This window comes from Bombus fervidus, chromosome 7 (assembly GCF_041682495.2).
Source record: "Bombus fervidus isolate BK054 chromosome 7, iyBomFerv1, whole genome shotgun sequence".
Taxonomy (NCBI): Eukaryota; Metazoa; Arthropoda; class Insecta; order Hymenoptera; family Apidae; genus Bombus; species Bombus fervidus.
Genome location: NC_091523.1, coordinates 16101187 through 16119256, shown reverse-complemented (window position 1 = coordinate 16119256; position 18070 = coordinate 16101187). Strand labels below are relative to the sequence as shown.

Genomic DNA, 18070 nt, shown 5'->3' with positions numbered 1-18070 from the left:
TACGAGAATAGTGTTATACTTAATATAATACGAATAATTTTTATTATCGAGACATTGGCTATCTATATCAGCGTATTGTCAATGGTATATTATTTATAAAAGTGCTTTTAAGAGATTCGTACCGTGTCCGATATATAAAGTTATCGCTCAATTAGTCGATAAACGGATAACTGTAAAAACATGTTGCCGGCATTTAAAAATATTTAAAAACTTCATACGGTAAAAAGTACTCGCTGCATATCTCTATATTCCGCGATCAACGCGTGCAGTAGTAAAATGGCTGCCGAGAAACGTCAATACATTTTATATCAATAACAGCTTACTTTTGTAAATAATCGTAGTAAGGAGGATCGCAATAAAACGGATGCCGTTCAATTAATACTATTAGTTTCTTTTTCATAATCGTGTGTATGAAGGAGTGCATGTGAACCGAAAATGGCAGAATTTGTGCGAGGAGGTCCAAGCGTGTCCAACAGTGCTAAGGTACTTACGGGTATTATTCATCATAGATTATTCATCCGTCATCGTATTATCGCTGAAAATACCAATAGTTAAATAAGAAGAAATAAATTGTAATTGTATGTTTGAAAATCTGTGATAGCTTGCAGAATATTGCAAGTTTTCATAGATTAATGATTATTTTTTAAATTTTTCGACGGAAAGGTGCTTACGGTATTATTTATAGACAATGTTTTCGATAAGTATCTGCACGTATTAAAGGAAGATATAAAAAGCTATAGATATGGGGGGGAATTATAAGTAAATATTTACACATGATATTTATGCCTTGTTGACAGAAATATATGCTATGTTTAGAGTAGTGTGATGTGACACTATAATAGAAACAAAGATATTGTGGTACTATTAAGCTGTGATTATTATGAAAAATAATTATTAAATATTCTTATTATAGAATTGATAAAAGGAAAGAAATGCTTATAAGTTTTTGCATGAAATATTTAATATTTATTTATATATAATTATGTTTGTAGATGGATCATAATAGCAAAGGAGGTTCTCCTAGCACTGGTAGCGAAGATGGTGGACAAAATGAATCAATGAATGCGGAAAATGAATTTGATCCTTTTCTTGAAAATATACCAGACGATATTCAAGACACTGAAGAGCCTGATAGCGCTAATGCAACGCTATTAACAGCTCCACCAGAGAATCAGTAAGATTTAATATCGATAAAAGATTTTAATTTCTAATGAAAACATTGCTTTTTAAATTATGTTTAAGATAGAACGAATAGAAACTTCAATACACGAATAATTTGCAGATGGTATCATGGTAGATTAGATAGATTTACTGCAGAAGAAAGACTGTGGGATGCAAGTAAAATGGGTAGTTATTTAGTACGTGAAAGCGATAGGAAGCCTGGAAGTTATGTATTGTCCTATCTGGGCAGAACTGGCATTAATCATTTTAGAATTACAGCTGTGTGTGGAGATTATTATATTGGTATGGTAAACATGTAAATGAAATGAATAATTATAATTGTAACTGATTTGTAAAATAATATGTATCTTGTTATAGGAGGCAGACAGTTCAATAGCTTGTCAGACCTTGTCGCATATTATACTCATTGCTCTGATCTTCTAAAGAGAGAAAGACTTATACATCCTACTCCACCTCCTGAACCAGTGAACGATAAGAAACGAATAGTTGCAATACTGCCATATACAAAAATGCCTGACACAGATGAGTTAAGCTTCCAGAAGGGTGACATATTTTTTGTGCATAATGATATGGGAGATGGTTGGTTATGGGTTACTGCGCATAGAACTGGTGAACAGGGCTTGATTTTTCGCGAATTAGTGGAGGATTTAGATGATTCCATTGATCCCAATACTGTATTTTCCTGGTTTCATCCCAATGTCACTAAAAGCGAAGCTGTTGATATGTTGGTGAAAGCAGGACCTGGTAGTTTCTTGGTAAGCTATATAACTTCTTATAAATATTTAATGTTTAAAAATAATAATTCTTTATTTCACGCTATACAGGTCAGGCCTTCAGACAATAGCCCTGGAGATTATTCCCTCTTCTTTCATATAAACAATCAAATTCAAAGATTTAGAATCGAAAAGAAGGGTGTACGTTATCTTATGGGTGGTAGAACTTTTGAATGTCTTGATGCTGTTATAAACAGGTATGTCTGATATAAATCTTTAGGATTTTGAAATTCTTAGATTATTACAAAAATGTTGTTTCTAGATATCGGAAAGAACAAATAGTTGAGGGTCACACTTTAGTTCAAGCAATGGTGACCGAGCCTGATGGTAGTGTAAGAGTCAACAGAGAGGTGCAACACGCGGAAAAGATATATGCAACTCTCAGAGAATGTCGTGAACAATCTGGAGCAAAGAAAAATAAAGGGATAAAAATGCAAGGATATCTAGAAAAAAAATCAGAGAAGAATAAGAAGTGGAAAGCATTGTATTTTGTACTTTTAGTAGATGCAACTGACACTCATTTGTATTTATATGACAATCCAAAAAGAACCAAACCTAAAGGTCTTATCGACTTAAGTTGTGCTTATTTATACCAGGTAGATCGAGTTTTATAATTAAAATAAATTCCATTTTTCTACATGATCGTGTCAGTTTTCAGACTGTCTTATCTTTCAAACATATATGTTCTATGTATGTAATTGTACTAACATTAGCAGCAAATCACCTTAAAAACTATATATTATGTAAGAGTTATTAGTATAACTAAATTGTTGTTAAAGTTCATTTCTGAGATGTAGTTTTTTTAGGTTCACGAAAGCGTCTTCGATAGACCTCATTGCTTTCAATTAGTCGAACGTGCTTTACCATGTTTGGCCACGATAACATATTTGGCTGCTCCAAATTCAGAGAATGCTTTAGACTGGATTAATGCCTTGAAACCATTATGTGTATCACAACTTACTCGTGCTCCAAAGGTTGCTCGTCTTCGTGAATTGCGTTCATTACATTTGCATATTTTAGACGCTCATAGACTTCCATATAAGCTAGTACCGAGTCCATTCATCATAGTGGCTCTAAATAATGTAAAAGTCGCCCGCACAAAAGTTAAGACTGGATTACATCCAATTTGGGATGAAGAATTCATTTTAGAGTATGTATATGATCTGCCCTTATAAATATTTATATCTTTGAATGACATTTACCATAAATTATTCTACAGGGATGTACCACCGGATGTTATGTCATTTTCTTTAACATTGTACAATAAAGGAAAACGCAGCAAAGATACGGAAGTTGCAGAATTGACAGTTGAATTGGCGAGCTTGACGAATGGGGAAGAAATGGACGAATGGTATCCGTTGTCAGGACTTACCCCGATCGGTGAATGGGGCGTGCTTCGTCTACGAATAAGGTAGAAATATAATAAAAATATTTATCAACTGTTTGCGTACGTTTTATGTATTTGTTACATTGCAGGTATCGACACGATTTAGCGATGCCTCCCGAGGAATATAGTCCGTTACAACAGCTATTATTGGATCCAGAATTGCATGTTGTTAGGGCATTAGCAGATGTGTGTCACTTGGATAGAGTACCATTGGCAAATAGTTTACTTAGAATATTTAGGTATAAACAAAAATGTACAACGTATTAAATATTTCGCTTCCCATTTATTGGATAACGTTATAATTTAAAATGTATGTCTTTAGGCATGAAAGAAAAGAAGCAGACCTCCTGAGATCATTAAACCAAGCAGAAGTATGTTCACCTATATTTATACTTCTAAAGAAAAGGTGTCTTTCTTATTAAAGGTGTTTTATTTAGGTGGACAAAGAAGATGAAACGCCAACACTTTTTAGAGCTGCTAGCCTTACGACTACTTTAATGGATTTATATATGAAATCAGTGTGCACCTCCTTTTTAAAAGCCGCGTTACGCGACACCATAGTAAAATTGATCGAAAGTAAACAGAGCTGTGAATTAAATCCAACAAAAATGGATTCTCCTGAGGATGCTTGCAGTAATGCCGAATTTTTATTACAGGTATACATATGTATATATAAATAAATATAATTTAATATAATATTACAATATAAATATAAATTATTCCAAGCGATTGTGAAATTTGCAATCAATATTATTTTAGGTTTTAGACGAAGTGACGTTAAGCATTTTTACAAGTCCTGATGCATGTCCAAGGACCTTGAGATATATTTGTGGATGTTTGCAAAGAGCAGTTGTTGCCAAATGGCCACATGAAAGACTAGTCAGAACGCGAGTAGTCAGTGGATTTATATTTTTACGTCTACTTTGCCCTGCCATATTGAATCCTAGGTCATTTAATTTAATAGCTGAACCACCACCTCCAGCTGCTGCAAGGTAGGGTAGGTCTATATTAAACGTAAGAAATTTTATAACTGAATAAATTGCTCTTTAATTCTCATTAAATAATTTTGCAGGTCACTCGTGATGGTTGCAAAATGTTTACAAAATCTGGCTAATTTGGTAGAATTTGGTGGGAAAGAACCATACATGGAGGTAGTTAATCCGTTTATTCTTAAAAACAAAGAGAGAATGGTTGTTTTCCTGGATCAGTTATCTGTAAGTATGCATTTAAATGTTGCATAATATGTAAATATGTAAATATGACTTTAAAATAATTCGAGATTATATCGTAGAACGTAACCGAAAAACCAGAATCTGAAGGTGCAGATCCAAGAAATAGGAGTTGCGTTTCAGATACAGCAAGAGATTTGGCAACCTTGCATCATATTTGTGTTTCTCATTTAAAAGAACTTCAAGTTTTATCGAAAACCCAGGTATGTTTTACGATCTATTTGTTTAGACGCTTACGATCGTATCAATATTCGTTTGTAAATGAACAATGCTTCCTTTTTCCAGCCAACAATAAAGCAATTAGTCACCGTGACTGAAATGTTAAGCAAACATAAACAGAAATACATGGAAATGATACGGTAGTGCTAAAGCCATCCGCCATGAATAATGCCAAACGTAACAAAACAATTTATAAGATTTGTCGACAGATACATGGTAGTATTTAATAATTACTCATAAGTGGTTTAAGTAAACGTACAGACTGATGTGCCATATATATATATGTATACATACACACATCCAAACACACGTTCATTCATACATATACATGTATATGTATATATATATATATTACTGTATACACACAAGCCTATATTTACCATTTCGTATGTAATTAGAAGATAGCTTTTACGTATAGTAAACAGTACCATGACAGTGATATAGTTACATACAAAATCATATAGGCGTATAACGATTTTATATTTACTTAGGTGCTCGAAAATAAATGCAAATTAAACCAAAAATATTGTGTTCTACATATAGTTTCCCAATTTCTTAAAATAAATGCTATCTTGATAAATTTTCTAATAATTAATGGTAATTGAAGCAGGTTAAGAAACTGTATTTCTTATACGTATAAATGATTTTTTATTAATTTTAATTATTTTATAAACTAATTATTACATTTGTATCGTTGCAATAGTTTTACCATGCCATTAAATGACGAATATTGTGTTAAATTTAAGACCCTAATCAGTTAATACAAAAATTCTTAGAAAATCTGTTAACAAAAATATATATTAAATATCAAGTTAAAAAACTAAGATGTATATCCACAATGACATTGACACATTAAAATGTGTTTCAACATTCGATTTATGTATAAATGGTGGTATTATGTTACGATTATGAAGTATATGTTTTTGAATAAGGCTATTTTAAATAATGGATGAAATATATCGAACCATTATAAATTTATTTTCTGCCCTAACTTTAAAAGTGAATATCATGCCGAATCCGTGAACATTGGAGTTCAATCATACTCTTTTACGTTTACGTTCCTATCCATCGATATATGCGGTCTATTGAATTAGTACACTTTAGTGTATGTATTAAATAAGAAAGAAACATTGCTTTTTATAATTTGTACTTATTGTGTATACTTATATGATATTTTTTTCATTGGACAATATGTTTTGAATAAAAGAATAAAAAAATATTAAACAGTGTTACGCGTTTAATGTTTCCCAATACGCGTGAGCATCAAAGTTGACACTAAACATGCTACATATGATAAAGACGCATGAATTTTGATTTAGAAATTTAATTTTTCAATATTAGTACCATTTGATTTGAATAACATTATTTGATATATATACACATCGTAAGAATAAAATTGATCAAACAACGATTTGTCGATTGCTCTTTCAATGTTATAAAACCAAACAGCATAGATGACTTATAATAATTAATATTTAATGACAATCATTCAAGATAGAATGAATATAAAGAACACGTTTTGTACAAAGTTTTATTACGAATTTGAACTACATAATAACACCTATGCTGTGCAATTTTATATATTTATATCTTCGACATTTGAAAAAGCTAGTATTACAAATTTGCGCGTTTACATATATATAAGAATATTTGCAAATTGTACTATTTAAATCATTCAGTAAAGTATTTAACCCTTGATTGTTAAAAATTCAGTTAGACCCGAGACACGATCGTATGCAAGTATGATCTCAAATATTCCATTAAATATTTCGATATAGATTTTATAGAAAAAATGGATCCTTTATGTTATACATACATGTCTCGTTGAAATCTGATGGCATTATTGTCTGAACAAATATTAAAGTTTATGATTACAATAAAAGTTTACAATTGATATTTATAATGCCTTAAAATTATTTGCTTCTCGTAATACAATCGTGACTAAGATAACATGAAAATGATAAGATGAAGAGATAAAAAGATGTGGCAAAATGCGATATCTCGTTACTATGACATACAGGCGATAATAGACATTCAAATATCAATGGAAACTTTCACTCTGGTTTGCGATATAATCCCTAAAAAAAATTATAGTTTTTATAGGTTTTTTTTTTATTATACATGGAAACAACAATGATCGATAAAAATGACGCTTATATTTATACAATAATCAGAATAACTTCATATCTACCAATCATTCCCTACTGCAAACGTATAAAAACATTGCTATAGAAATTAACAACTTATCCTGTTAGTTTCTACAGACATAAGAAATCTCAAGTATACGTTTTTAATTGCACTAAAAAAAGAAAACACCAACTATGTACTATTAAAATAGTAAATAGGCGTTTTATGAAAATTGCATACTTAATTACAGTAATATCTAACTAGCATGGCATGCTTAAAATTACTTCATCACAGCACAAAATGAGTTATCCACGCTTTAGTTTTTTGAGTTTTATGGCTTGTATCTTTTTGTTTAGGAAAATGTAATCTTTTATTATGCACGCTAAAATGAAAAAATACACAATAAAAACATATTTAATTAATAAGTTAAAAAATTATGAACTATCTGAATAAAATATATAAAATGGAATTTGTTAAATTTAACAAATGACATATTTTTTCCATCCACAATACTAATAGAATTCTTTGATTAGATAATACTTTTTCCATGTTTAACATAATAAAAGAAGTGGATGGCCTAGAAAATATTTTTTTGATACTGACTATTCTACGCAATCAAGGGTTAAAATTTTCCTGCTAATGGAATATTAAGAGTTATATGGCAGACTGTTGAACAAATAATGTATTTTATGAAATTTATCATCAAGAGTAAAAATGTATGCGATATAATACAATACTATTATATATTTTGTTCTTTATCCCTCCCAATGTATAGAAAAAATTGTGCCTGTAATTCATTACAATATTCTATAGAGGAAGCTGCAAAAATGTGCGTAAAGTGAACATAATCTAATGTTTTTTACGTTCTATTTCCATATTAATGTACCAAATGAGAGAATTAACATTATTCAGTGATTTAAAGCAAACAGCACCGATGTTTCCTACGGCTTGAGTTACCCGTCTTCATCCGTTTCTTTTTTTCTTTACCTCTATGTTCTTTATCTTTCCGTATTTCTCTCACCTATAATTTATTAGTAGCAAGCCGATAAAAGCATAGATATATTATAAATTTTTGTTTATTATATTTGTTTGCTGTATTTATCACAAATAATGTTTCTTTCTATTTTGCTCGTAAAATATGCAATTAATCACGTAACATTACTTACCAAAGTATAAAAAGCATCATCTACTCCCATTCTAGTCTTAGCCGAAGTTTCAACAAAAGGCACACCATACTGACGGGCAACTTCTCTTGCTTGTGTCATATTTACTGCCCAAGATTGCTGAAGATCACATTTATTCCCTACTAACACCATTGGTACTTCTTCTGCATCTTTAACTCTTTTTATTTGTTCCCTATACGTTCCTATATCCTATAACAATAAACATGTGCAAGCATTTTTTCATAATTTTCACAAAAAAAAAAAAAAAAGAAAAGAAAAAAGAAAGAAACATAACAATTTTAAGAAAGCAGATGAACATACTTCGAAACTTTTAGCCGAATTTACAGCAAAGACTAATAAAAATCCTTCTCCAGTCCTCATATACTGGTCTCTCATTGCACTGTATTCTTCTTGACCAGCTGTATCTAATATGTCTAAAAGGCATGTCTCTCCATCTATAACTACCTGTAGGTTACAAAATATTTTATATAAATATATTTTCAGATAACTATTTCCATTGCTTATGATAGAAACTTACTTGTTTTCTATAAGAGTCTTCTATAGTGGGATCATATTCGTCTACAAAATGATTTTGGATTAGTTGGATTGTAAGCGCAGATTTGCCAACACCTCCAGCTCCCACAACTACAAGCTTATACTCTGTCATTATGTAATTTCTATTCCAATGAAGGTTGAAGCTTTTAACTTAAAGCTGCAATCTCTTTTCCTCTACAAAATAAAAGTTTGCTTTTAAATCAATCGCATAACGAGTGCAAAACAAAGTGCATAGCCAATTAAACAAACGAAATACTAAATGTGGGGTTAACAAGTATTAATTTTTAGCAGAAGATGCAAACTACTTCTTACAACAGACATAAAAGAAAAATTCGTATATTTTCAAGAATTTCGCGTGGTGATTCTTTGTTGAGTCATTCATCAGCATCGTTTTGATAGATTAATTCTCTGACTAGATCGTTACGAATAATACGTACTTTGTGAGCAATAATTTTGTGCCAAGTTTGTATGCACTCTAGCACGATCGTTCCTTAAATCATCTATATTTTTAATTCGCCGATCGATATGGTAAGTTCGAGTGTAATGCACTTAACTCAAGTGACTTAATAACTTAAAAACAGAATGAGTGTGTCAAACAAGCACACCCATAACAATATCATAGACATGTGAGTGGACGTGTAACTGATGACCAAACACAATTGTAATACATTCTACACACACACTTGATGCATTTTTTCGAATGTAATTTAATTAGAAGAGAGAGAGTGTTTAATAATTTTTGCTTTAAATTCTTCGAATTATTGATGCTTAACGGGAGGTGTGTTTTCAAGTAAACATCGGATAAACGAGTAATATTATCGATGTGAAAATGAACATTGTTCAAGTACAAAATCTCTTCCGTTTTCAATCATACCCTTACCAAAGTTTAAAAATTCATTTCAGGAACATGCACCGGCTTAAAACCACTCTTTTTCAACTTTGACTATTACGAATTAGTCACTGGAGAAACCATCTGGAAAGAAGCATCAGTGATGCCAATATATAAAGATATAATGTCATATCTGTAGGGTGTGGATCAAGGGATAATCAAATTTTTATTATATCGAGGAAAATAAAGAGTTCAATCGTTCGCATTAAATTCTAGTTTTTGTTACAAATATGCTATCAAATGTAAAATTTGGATTCAACGATATCGATTTTGAGAAAGGAAGTACGATCGGCTTTCTTACAAAGAAGACTCGAGAGAAAAATTAAAGTTTCTCCTTCGCCCAATCAGAGAAGAGCTGTCGACTTGCGATTCTGCCTTGTGCGTCCTCTATTTAGTCGTTTCGAAAAGCAGGATAGATGAATTTATTGAAAAGTTTTAATGGTTCCAAACACGAAACCCGAATTAAAATATTTTAGTGATCTTACTCTTTTCGGAGCGTTTTAAATTAGTTTAGTCAAATGCCACGTAATAATTGGTTTTATAATTCTTGTAACTCTTAGTTGCGAACATAGTTTTATAATGGGCCATTTGAATTTTAGAAGTCGCTATTGTTACGCTTGATTCGCGAAAGTAAAACGTGTAAAATGATAACGATCAGTTGATCAACCTGTATTATTATGGTAATTTGTAAAAATTGTGCATGAAAAATGGATGAGATATTATGTATTGTGACAATTTTACAGTGCAACTGAGAACTGAAGGAAAGAAACATATGCTACTTACCGTTCGTAGGTAACCTTAGAGATAAAGTACAGAAATTTTTAATTCAAATTCAAATTTTTGAATTCAAATCCAAATTTATATTCCACTATTGAAAAATCTTGTTTTAAATTTTCACAATTTTGTGTTCTTATATTATTTGACGTTGTATCATATTATATATATATATTATATAGATAATACAGCCACAGTTATATAATATTATTATAATATTTGTTGGAACACTTGACTTTTACAAATAATCGTTTATTCGTGTACGTGGATATGTCTTATGTCGAGCAAGAAACAAAACACTACAAATTTCTTATGGCTATTCGATCCGAGGTTGCTATATTTTGTTAATCGAGGAAGCTTTCACGGCGTACAATATTTCGAATTTGCGCGCGGCTTCAATCAAACGAGAAACCATTCTGTTGCAACCAATAGGAAAGCAGCTAGGCGACGCTACGGCGCGAGACACCACTCTGCTGTCGAAAATCGAGACGTCAAGAAGTATCACGCTTTTTGAAGTCATTTTTGCTACGAAGTACCTGATAGTATTCTCCGTGCAATTCTATCTTTGTTTACAATCTAGTATCAGGTTTGTTTCATTATCACGTATTTATTTAATCATTCGTTAAATACAATTATAAAGAAACTGTATAATTCCTATTAGTACATTTTTGTGTTTGGATTTCGTCGGTCTTTTATTTGATATTCAGTATTACTGATAGTTTGTATTATTATGAGTTTTTGAGACAGAATTTTAGTTCAGTTATTGCTTTATTTTAATACAATTGGTTTTAAGTTTATATATTTATTTTAAATGTTTGGTTTTCTTTTGTACAGATCATTGACTGATTGCAATAATGGCTTCGAAAGAATGGGGATTTGCAGTATACACATTACGAACGATGAATAGCTAATTTGATCAGATTTGACAACGCTTGATTTATTACAACAAAGCCAGACGTAAGTACGCAATTATATTAGTTTTTTATTGGACCATGAACAACAAGTACGTACTTAAAGAATACGCAATATATATGCTATACATACATAAATTATTCATATACGAATAGTCTACACGTAATACAATTAAATTATAAAATATAAATTATTTCAAATTTTAATAAAGCTCGGTCAGATCACGAAGGTGAAAATAAAAACGATTACATAAATCACTCTATTAGTTTGAATATACGTATTAGGTACACTGTTTGTGTACCTTTGTTTTAATCTATTTTTGTAATCATTTTTACTATGATCTTTTATGATTATCTGCATATATAAATTCAATTTATATACAATAATTTACGTCTTTAAATACAAATTTAATCTCAAATAATTACGCGCGCAATTTAAATAATATTATCTGTAGCATTTAAAAATTTTATTCTCAATTATAACTTCAGTGGTTGGATTAAATATATTACACCCATTGCATTCGCTTAAAACACTTTACATGAAATCCTATAAAATATCGGTAGCAACGAAGTACAGGAATAATAATAATTCGTTGTACCATATCGTATCTTATTCGAAGTGCAAGTAAAATAGATTTTCCGTGATCTATACTTATCTCCTAAGGATATGGAAGGAACTATCAGTCGATAACTTAGTTCCCACTTTACTCGATACGTTATACCTGGATAAATATCTTTTATCCTTTTTACCGCAATATGGTGTTAACACGATGGTTAACTAAATGTAATAGCTTTTGACTGTGTTAATATTTGTCTTCGAAAATTATATTTCAGAAGTTTAGTGTACGCAAATATTCCATTAAATTATCTCGTATATCTTTGGAAATTCTATCGAAGAAAAACTAACATAGCGGTATTATTACGTGTTAATAAAACGAAGCTTTCCTCGAATTCCTGGCTTGTGAGGTAATAAACTTTAACACGAAACGTAATAGCGTAAATGTTCTGGTTGAAACATTTTGCGTCACCATTATTCGAGATATCTCGGCGTTAAATGAGCCACTCGGTAAGTTCATATACGCGTAAAACGTGCATCATACCATTGTCCAAAACGGTCCTATTTTGCGTTCATTTCCGCGAGACTTGATTCTTGCACGTTTCCTTAATCTTCGTTACAACGTCGATTAACACGAACTTTTTCAAGTGCATAAACTCGTATCAGATATTCTATATCTATACGTATGTATGTATTTACGATATATTGGAGCACTTGGGAGGATATCTCGAAGATTAAAAATAACAAAATTGTATTTACAATCTGTTATATTCACCCGTTGTAACAAAGCGATTTTTATTCTCCGTATGTTATTTAATCAATTTCATTTAATTCAATTAAAAATCTCGAATCTTTTCCGGAAAATCGGTTAACCGAGTCGCACGTTGGAAAATTATAACTGCAGAAATATTATAAATTAATAACAAATTCGTTAGAAACGAACGTTATCCCGTTCTACCTTTTTTTAAAAACATTGTACATTACAGGTGGAAAAATTATTTATATTTCACAGTTTTCTCGTATTTCGAAATTTAACGAAATCCGATAGCATATTCTCGTGTCATTGTTTTATCTTTCATCGTTTCAATGTTATTTGATAAATCGGAACTGCATAACGAATGTTATCACGCATTTGCTTTTGATGAAAAACTACGCATTTAATATGCTATATACATTGATTTTATCGTTACGTAGGATTCCGTTGGTTACAACTTGTGCAATATTGTTAATGAGTTTTACGTCTGCATCGCGTAGTTTAATTAAGCGGTGATCAAATATCATGGTTCCTTGCACCGCGGCTATCAATTAGCTAACGTCGAAATACGAAGATCGAATTTACAAATGGACGGTTGAACGCGAATCCTCGACGCGTGGTTCTGCAATTTCGTTTTAATATCAAACGATAGCCATTAACAGTTGATTCGCAAACGACGATCGTCATATATCGCGAAACGATAATCGTGGAATCACTTTGCTGGAAAGATGGTAGACACCGCCGTGGCCTGGATGGGCAAGGATCAAAGGCGTGCAAGTTATTCGAGGCTTTATTGCGGAAAAGCTCGGTAATTTTACGAGTTTTCTAGTGAGGCGAATTAAGATTTGCATAACGTCGGTGCGCCGCTCGGACCAAAGTGTCGAGAAATGCAAATGTAGCCTCGTGCTTAGAACTTTCCTCTCCCTCTGTTTCACCGTACCGTCTTTTCGGCCCTGTTTCCCTAGCCGTTAGAAACGACGACGAAATCGTAAAGGATGTGGAGAAGACGAAGGACGAGAGGCGAAAATAGGAGCCGCTATAACATTGTGCGAACGTAGGATCCTAGATCCTGCACCTTGTTCTAGCAAATTTTCAACCAAAATTTCACCAGACGATACTTGGTCCCGATAGAACGAAAGAACCTTCTTCCATCTGCTTACGTCTATGCTGCGATTCTTTTACAATTTTCATCGAATTTCCGTTCTTTTCGGTTTGTGCGCGAACGATGGGAAATTGGAACGAGATTCGATCCTTTCCACGATTCTGTACAATCTTAGCATGGTCGTTTGTAGACTACTTTGCGGAGGATCGAGGCTCGTCCCTTTTTGCTTTCACGGGGAAATTACGGTAATGGAGCGTGCGAATCATCGCGTTGGTTCGCGCGCGTTCCCAACGATATCGATACCTTTCGCAACCGTTAGCGTAAACTGGTCGCGTTGCAACGTATTCATGCGCGGCTCAGGTGCACCTGATTACGTTAATAATGAACGCAATTGGTGCTCACCTGCGTGACTCGTCGAACGCGCGTTTAATCTGTTTACCGAAGCTCGTTGCTGCTATCGCGTAGTCTCGCGTTTGGCCGGCAAAATTGCCGATGTTGGCCCGGTGCTGATTTCAGCAGCTGGATAATATCACCGCCAGATTCCAAGATAGTCTTCGCACTCGAATTAAATGGCAATTTGTCCGTCATAGTACACCGGTATACACGTGTGCCTACGTATTATTTTAGGATCGACAGATGAAAAGAATAGATTAGAGGAAAATTAGGGGTAAATTAGGAAGAGGATAGGGAGAAATCAGGGTTTCCGTAGGTTGTTGATAATCATCGCGTGTTTAACCATAGGGCGGAGATTTGATCGGAAAAGACGGGTCACGCAATGCGGTAACTTTTTTCCGAGGCACGTAGCGAACTCGGTGTACAGCGGAAGGTGGAAAAAAAGGAAGAAAGAAATAAAATAGAGGAAGTAGAGAGCTGGTGTTGGGAGGGTAAGAGTGGAGCGTATTTACGGTATATTTTCGTATCGCCTACGGGCTGGTCAAACGTCAATTCAGCCCCGGTTCAACGTATTCCCGGCACGCCGCAGAATCAGTGGGTCGTGTATTTTCCGCGAGAAATCTCGTGTCCGGATAAAGTTGGTTATCGCGCGACCCGACGAATACAACGGATCGGATATTCTTTCGTTCCTCTCTCTATTCTCGACGTTCCAACCTTCGCAAATCTTTGCTTTTCGTCCACGTGTAGCTACCGATCTTTCGTTTCGATCAGCATCTTTTTTCGTGTATCGATTAAGTTTCGAGCGATCGTGTTCGTCGCTAATAACGAAAGATCGACGCTGCAAGAACGTTTCGGTTTCTAGTTCGGGTCGCGTGAAATGCGGCGTTGACGATAAATTCAAATTTTATTGAATTATACGGTATACCGAGGAAGATCGTTTAAAGTACAAGCAAATGCTTTCACGATCGAATTCGGTGCGTGGTTTCTACCAGGACTCCTCGTTCTTGTTTGCGCATAATAAATATTTATCAAGGGGAACACGGACAGAGAAACGGATTTTGAGACGAAGGAGAATCCTAGTTAGTTTTTCAATCGGTTGCTTCGTAAATTACTCTAATTTTCCTTTCCAACGTTGCCCGTGGATTCTCGACCACTGTTGCGCGAGAAGTTGTGTTTGCAAGGAATCGTATTCGTTCGCTGGCAATTTGGTAGAGGAAACCATTCTGGGGTATCATTTGACACTCGTTGATGCGCGATTAAGCTGTTTAACCGGGATACAAAGCGCAAAGGAAACGCGATTTCGGTTTAATTTCGAAGGATAATCGGGAGCAGTAGCGGAGGAAAATTGGCTGGAATCGGAGCGTCGAGCGTCGGAATAACGAGACCATCGAAACGCAAGATCGTTATGTCGCTGTTCCTTAGTAAGACCGCTAGTAAACAGCGATACATCTGCACCGATTTAACATCGATACGTTGGCCGTGTAAATTGCAATCTCACGAGATTTGCCGAACGAGTAGGTTCGATGATAAGCTAGTTACGCGACGATCGAGAAGGTCTCGTTAAACGCGATAACGAATTTTCTAGCCCGAAATTGCTGATAATTTGGGATTAATCGGGAAACGGCGTAGATTAAGAGTTCGTTTGGATGTAGGTTTTTCAAGGACATAATAATCATCGATATCGATCCGGCGTGTTTGTTCCTCGATGGAGAATACATCACGGCATTGAGAACATTTTTATTAAGCGAAACACGGGACTCGTGGAGGAGCGTGCAAATATTTTTATTTCGGTTCTCGTTGATGCACTCTGAAAAGAGCGTATTTTATTCACGCGCTGCATGACGTAGATACGTTCGATACGTGGCACGATGAAATTTTACTTCCGTCAACTGTGCGTATATTTCGTAGATCTCTCTTTTGAAATTCGTTGGAAATTTGTATAGCAACACGTGGATGCATGCAAAAAACAGCGTACGTATGCACCCGTGCACGCACTATTGTATCCGTCGTTGCCGACTTTTACAAGAGTTCGATTCGCTTTGTTCTCGGAGTATATTTCGAATCCATTGAGAAACGTCGTGTTCCGACATCGTAATCGCTGAATTTCCATGAAACTTTCGTCGAACGCGATTGTTCCATTTCCCCTGCATCCGCATTGTTCCTTGCCCGCCGATGTTACATCCGCATGTTCCACGCAAATATACGTCCCCGTAAAAACAAGCATCCGTGGTGGTACTTCGTTTACCCGTGGATCGTAGATAAACTTTAACGACCTATTATCGCGAATCTTCTGCGTTAAGGTTGTTAATCAAAGCGAATTCCAGCGAAGAGGCAAGACGCTCTCTATCTCGTAATGGTTTCGCCGTGGCCATTATCGTAATTGAAACGAACTTCCCTCGAAATTCAACGCCTGCCACCGAGATTTACAGGTTTTTCGTTGCTCTCGCGTACGCAGTTAGCGTTACGATGATTTGCTTTTAGCTTGTACGCCGGTGTCGTCCGCAGCTTAAAGTCGAAGCGATACTGTTTAATCGTGGATACCTGCGATTCATCGAAGCGGATGAGACTCGAGGCAGGACTTAAAAAGATCCCCGTTGCCAGCAGGCAAGACAATGGCTCCGAAAACGTTTAATACCGGCGCGTCCGTATGCCTTCGGTGCGCCGTATGATTTATCGTTCCCCAAGATGCGCAAGAATATAATGCTAGTGATTTATCGTTCCATTATTCGGTCTCCCGGTTCTGGCCTTGCGTTTACGACAAAGTGGCGAACGCTTTAGTTTCGTGTCACTCGTAAATCCCTAAAGAGGGCCGATTTTCTGCCAAACGTATCCTGCCATCGGGGTAAACCTCGTTTACCTAAAAAAAAAAAACCAGGCACGATCCAGGCATATCTTGTTTCATTCGGTGCGTCGAACCTAATACGCCAAATGTCTACCTACCCCTTACTTACCTACCCCTTTATACCTCTACATATATTTATATACATACACGTACATATATATATATATATATATGTACGTACGTATCTTTGTCTTACTTTTTCCTAGTCAAGCTGCAAATATTCTCGGACAGCTGCGAGTTCCACACCGAGCGTAATCGCGTTCTCTCATGGCGAATCTTACTTGTTCCTTTTGCGCGTGGCCTTGCCCCTTCTCCAAACAGGCTGCTTCGGTACAATTATGGGAGGAGTTGGTCCGAGTTCTGGCAGAGGAATGTAATTTCGCGGCGTCTTAAATTCAATTTCGAGAGTGTTCTTTAGGTTGTCGTTTGGCATAATGTGCCTTATAGCCTTCAACGAAAGTATCTCTTCCTCGGGCCTTGTCGCCGGTGGTTTCTGACCCGGTATCACGTGCACTTTCGTACAGCCTGGCTTGCATTTTTCACCTGTGCAACACACGCTCTACTATTCAACACGTATCCGTACGCGCGTACCTCTGAATAGATATTGGACGAAATAAAGGAAGAAAAGGACAAAGGACAGCCGCAGTGTACCTTCGGAATCCGCGCAATTAAAGTCGAAGCTCGATTTGTCTTGTTGCTGCTGTGTACCTTCGGGTTCGAATTTCCCTCTGTTTTTCGGTATTTTCACGGATATGAAGTTGTTGTCGATTTCGTGCGCCACTTCGTCGTACGGTGGTTCCGCGTACGGTAGAGGACACGATGGATGAAGGCATCGCGGACAGACGCATCGGTTATCCGTCATGTTATTTTCGATTTATCGATTATTTTTCGGCGTCGTGCTCGAACGCGCCGCGCCTTTTGCCTTCTATAATCTCGAGGTTTGTTCGTCGGTCGCCATTCTGTCCAGACGACTGAAGCAAGTTGCGATCGGTAATCGAGATACGTACCACATACACGCGTATTCCACGAACGTATGTCAGCGAACGTTTGTTATTCGTTTCGCGTTGACGTTCGATTATTAAGTTTGGCAATTGAAATTTCCGATGGATCGAAAATTGCGAAAGAAAAGCGAGGAAATTCTCCGATTGGACTTTGACTTTTCGAGTTTGGAATTCTAATTGAGAAATTAATCGTTAAACAGAGAGCGAAATCGG

At 35.0% G+C, this 18070-nt stretch overlaps 3 protein-coding genes and 1 long non-coding RNA gene across 6 annotated transcripts in view; 2 read left to right on the top strand and 2 right to left on the bottom strand.

Annotated features, from left to right (window-relative positions):
- The first annotated feature begins 86 nt into the window (after positions 1 to 86).
- Positions 87 to 5314, top strand: Vap (RAS p21 protein activator vap). Of its 2 annotated transcripts, XM_072007677.1 has the most exons (15): positions 88 to 483; positions 993 to 1174; positions 1283 to 1464; positions 1540 to 1937; positions 2007 to 2152; positions 2218 to 2551; positions 2762 to 3105; positions 3175 to 3366; positions 3432 to 3581; positions 3665 to 3713; positions 3780 to 3998; positions 4102 to 4334; positions 4415 to 4556; positions 4634 to 4774; positions 4857 to 5314. In XM_072007677.1, the coding sequence occupies exons 1-15, from the start codon at positions 436 to 438 to the stop codon at positions 4932 to 4934; spliced, it is 2838 nt and encodes a 945-aa protein (XP_071863778.1). In that variant the 5' UTR covers positions 88 to 435; the 3' UTR covers positions 4935 to 5314. The 2 variants fall into 2 exon arrangements, with proteins under 2 accessions (XP_071863779.1, XP_071863778.1); XM_072007678.1 differs by lacking the exons at positions 4634 to 4774; positions 4857 to 5314 and having other exon boundaries at positions 87 to 483; positions 4102 to 4339.
- A 695-nt stretch (positions 5315 to 6009) lies between these two features.
- On the bottom strand, positions 6010 to 9674 carry Ras85d (ras-like protein 1). 2 transcript variants are annotated; one of them, XM_072007684.1, is made up of 5 exons: positions 9516 to 9674; positions 8619 to 8809; positions 8402 to 8545; positions 8084 to 8290; positions 6010 to 7938 (listed from the first exon to the last, which is right to left on the bottom strand). In XM_072007684.1, exons 2-5 carry the CDS (start codon positions 8745 to 8747, stop codon positions 7834 to 7836), a joined length of 585 nt encoding a protein of 194 aa, XP_071863785.1. In that variant the 5' UTR covers positions 8748 to 8809; positions 9516 to 9674; the 3' UTR covers positions 6010 to 7833. The 2 variants fall into 2 exon arrangements, with proteins under 2 accessions (XP_071863785.1, XP_071863786.1); XM_072007685.1 differs by lacking the exon at positions 9516 to 9674 and adding an exon at positions 9073 to 9497.
- A 923-nt stretch (positions 9675 to 10597) lies between these two features.
- The window catches only part of LOC139989364 (uncharacterized), a 28724-nt gene continuing 21251 nt past the window's right edge, over positions 10598 to 18070 (top strand). The window contains exons 1-2 of the long non-coding RNA XR_011800322.1: positions 10598 to 10884; positions 11133 to 11255. This is a non-coding gene — a long non-coding RNA (uncharacterized lncRNA). The remainder of the gene's footprint in view (positions 10885 to 11132; positions 11256 to 18070) is intronic.
- Positions 17058 to 17812, bottom strand: LOC141445806 (uncharacterized). Its single transcript, XM_074111852.1, has 2 exons — positions 17508 to 17812; positions 17058 to 17449 (listed from the first exon to the last, which is right to left on the bottom strand). Exons 1-2 carry the CDS (start codon positions 17716 to 17718, stop codon positions 17361 to 17363), a joined length of 300 nt encoding a protein of 99 aa, XP_073967953.1. The 5' UTR covers positions 17719 to 17812; the 3' UTR covers positions 17058 to 17360.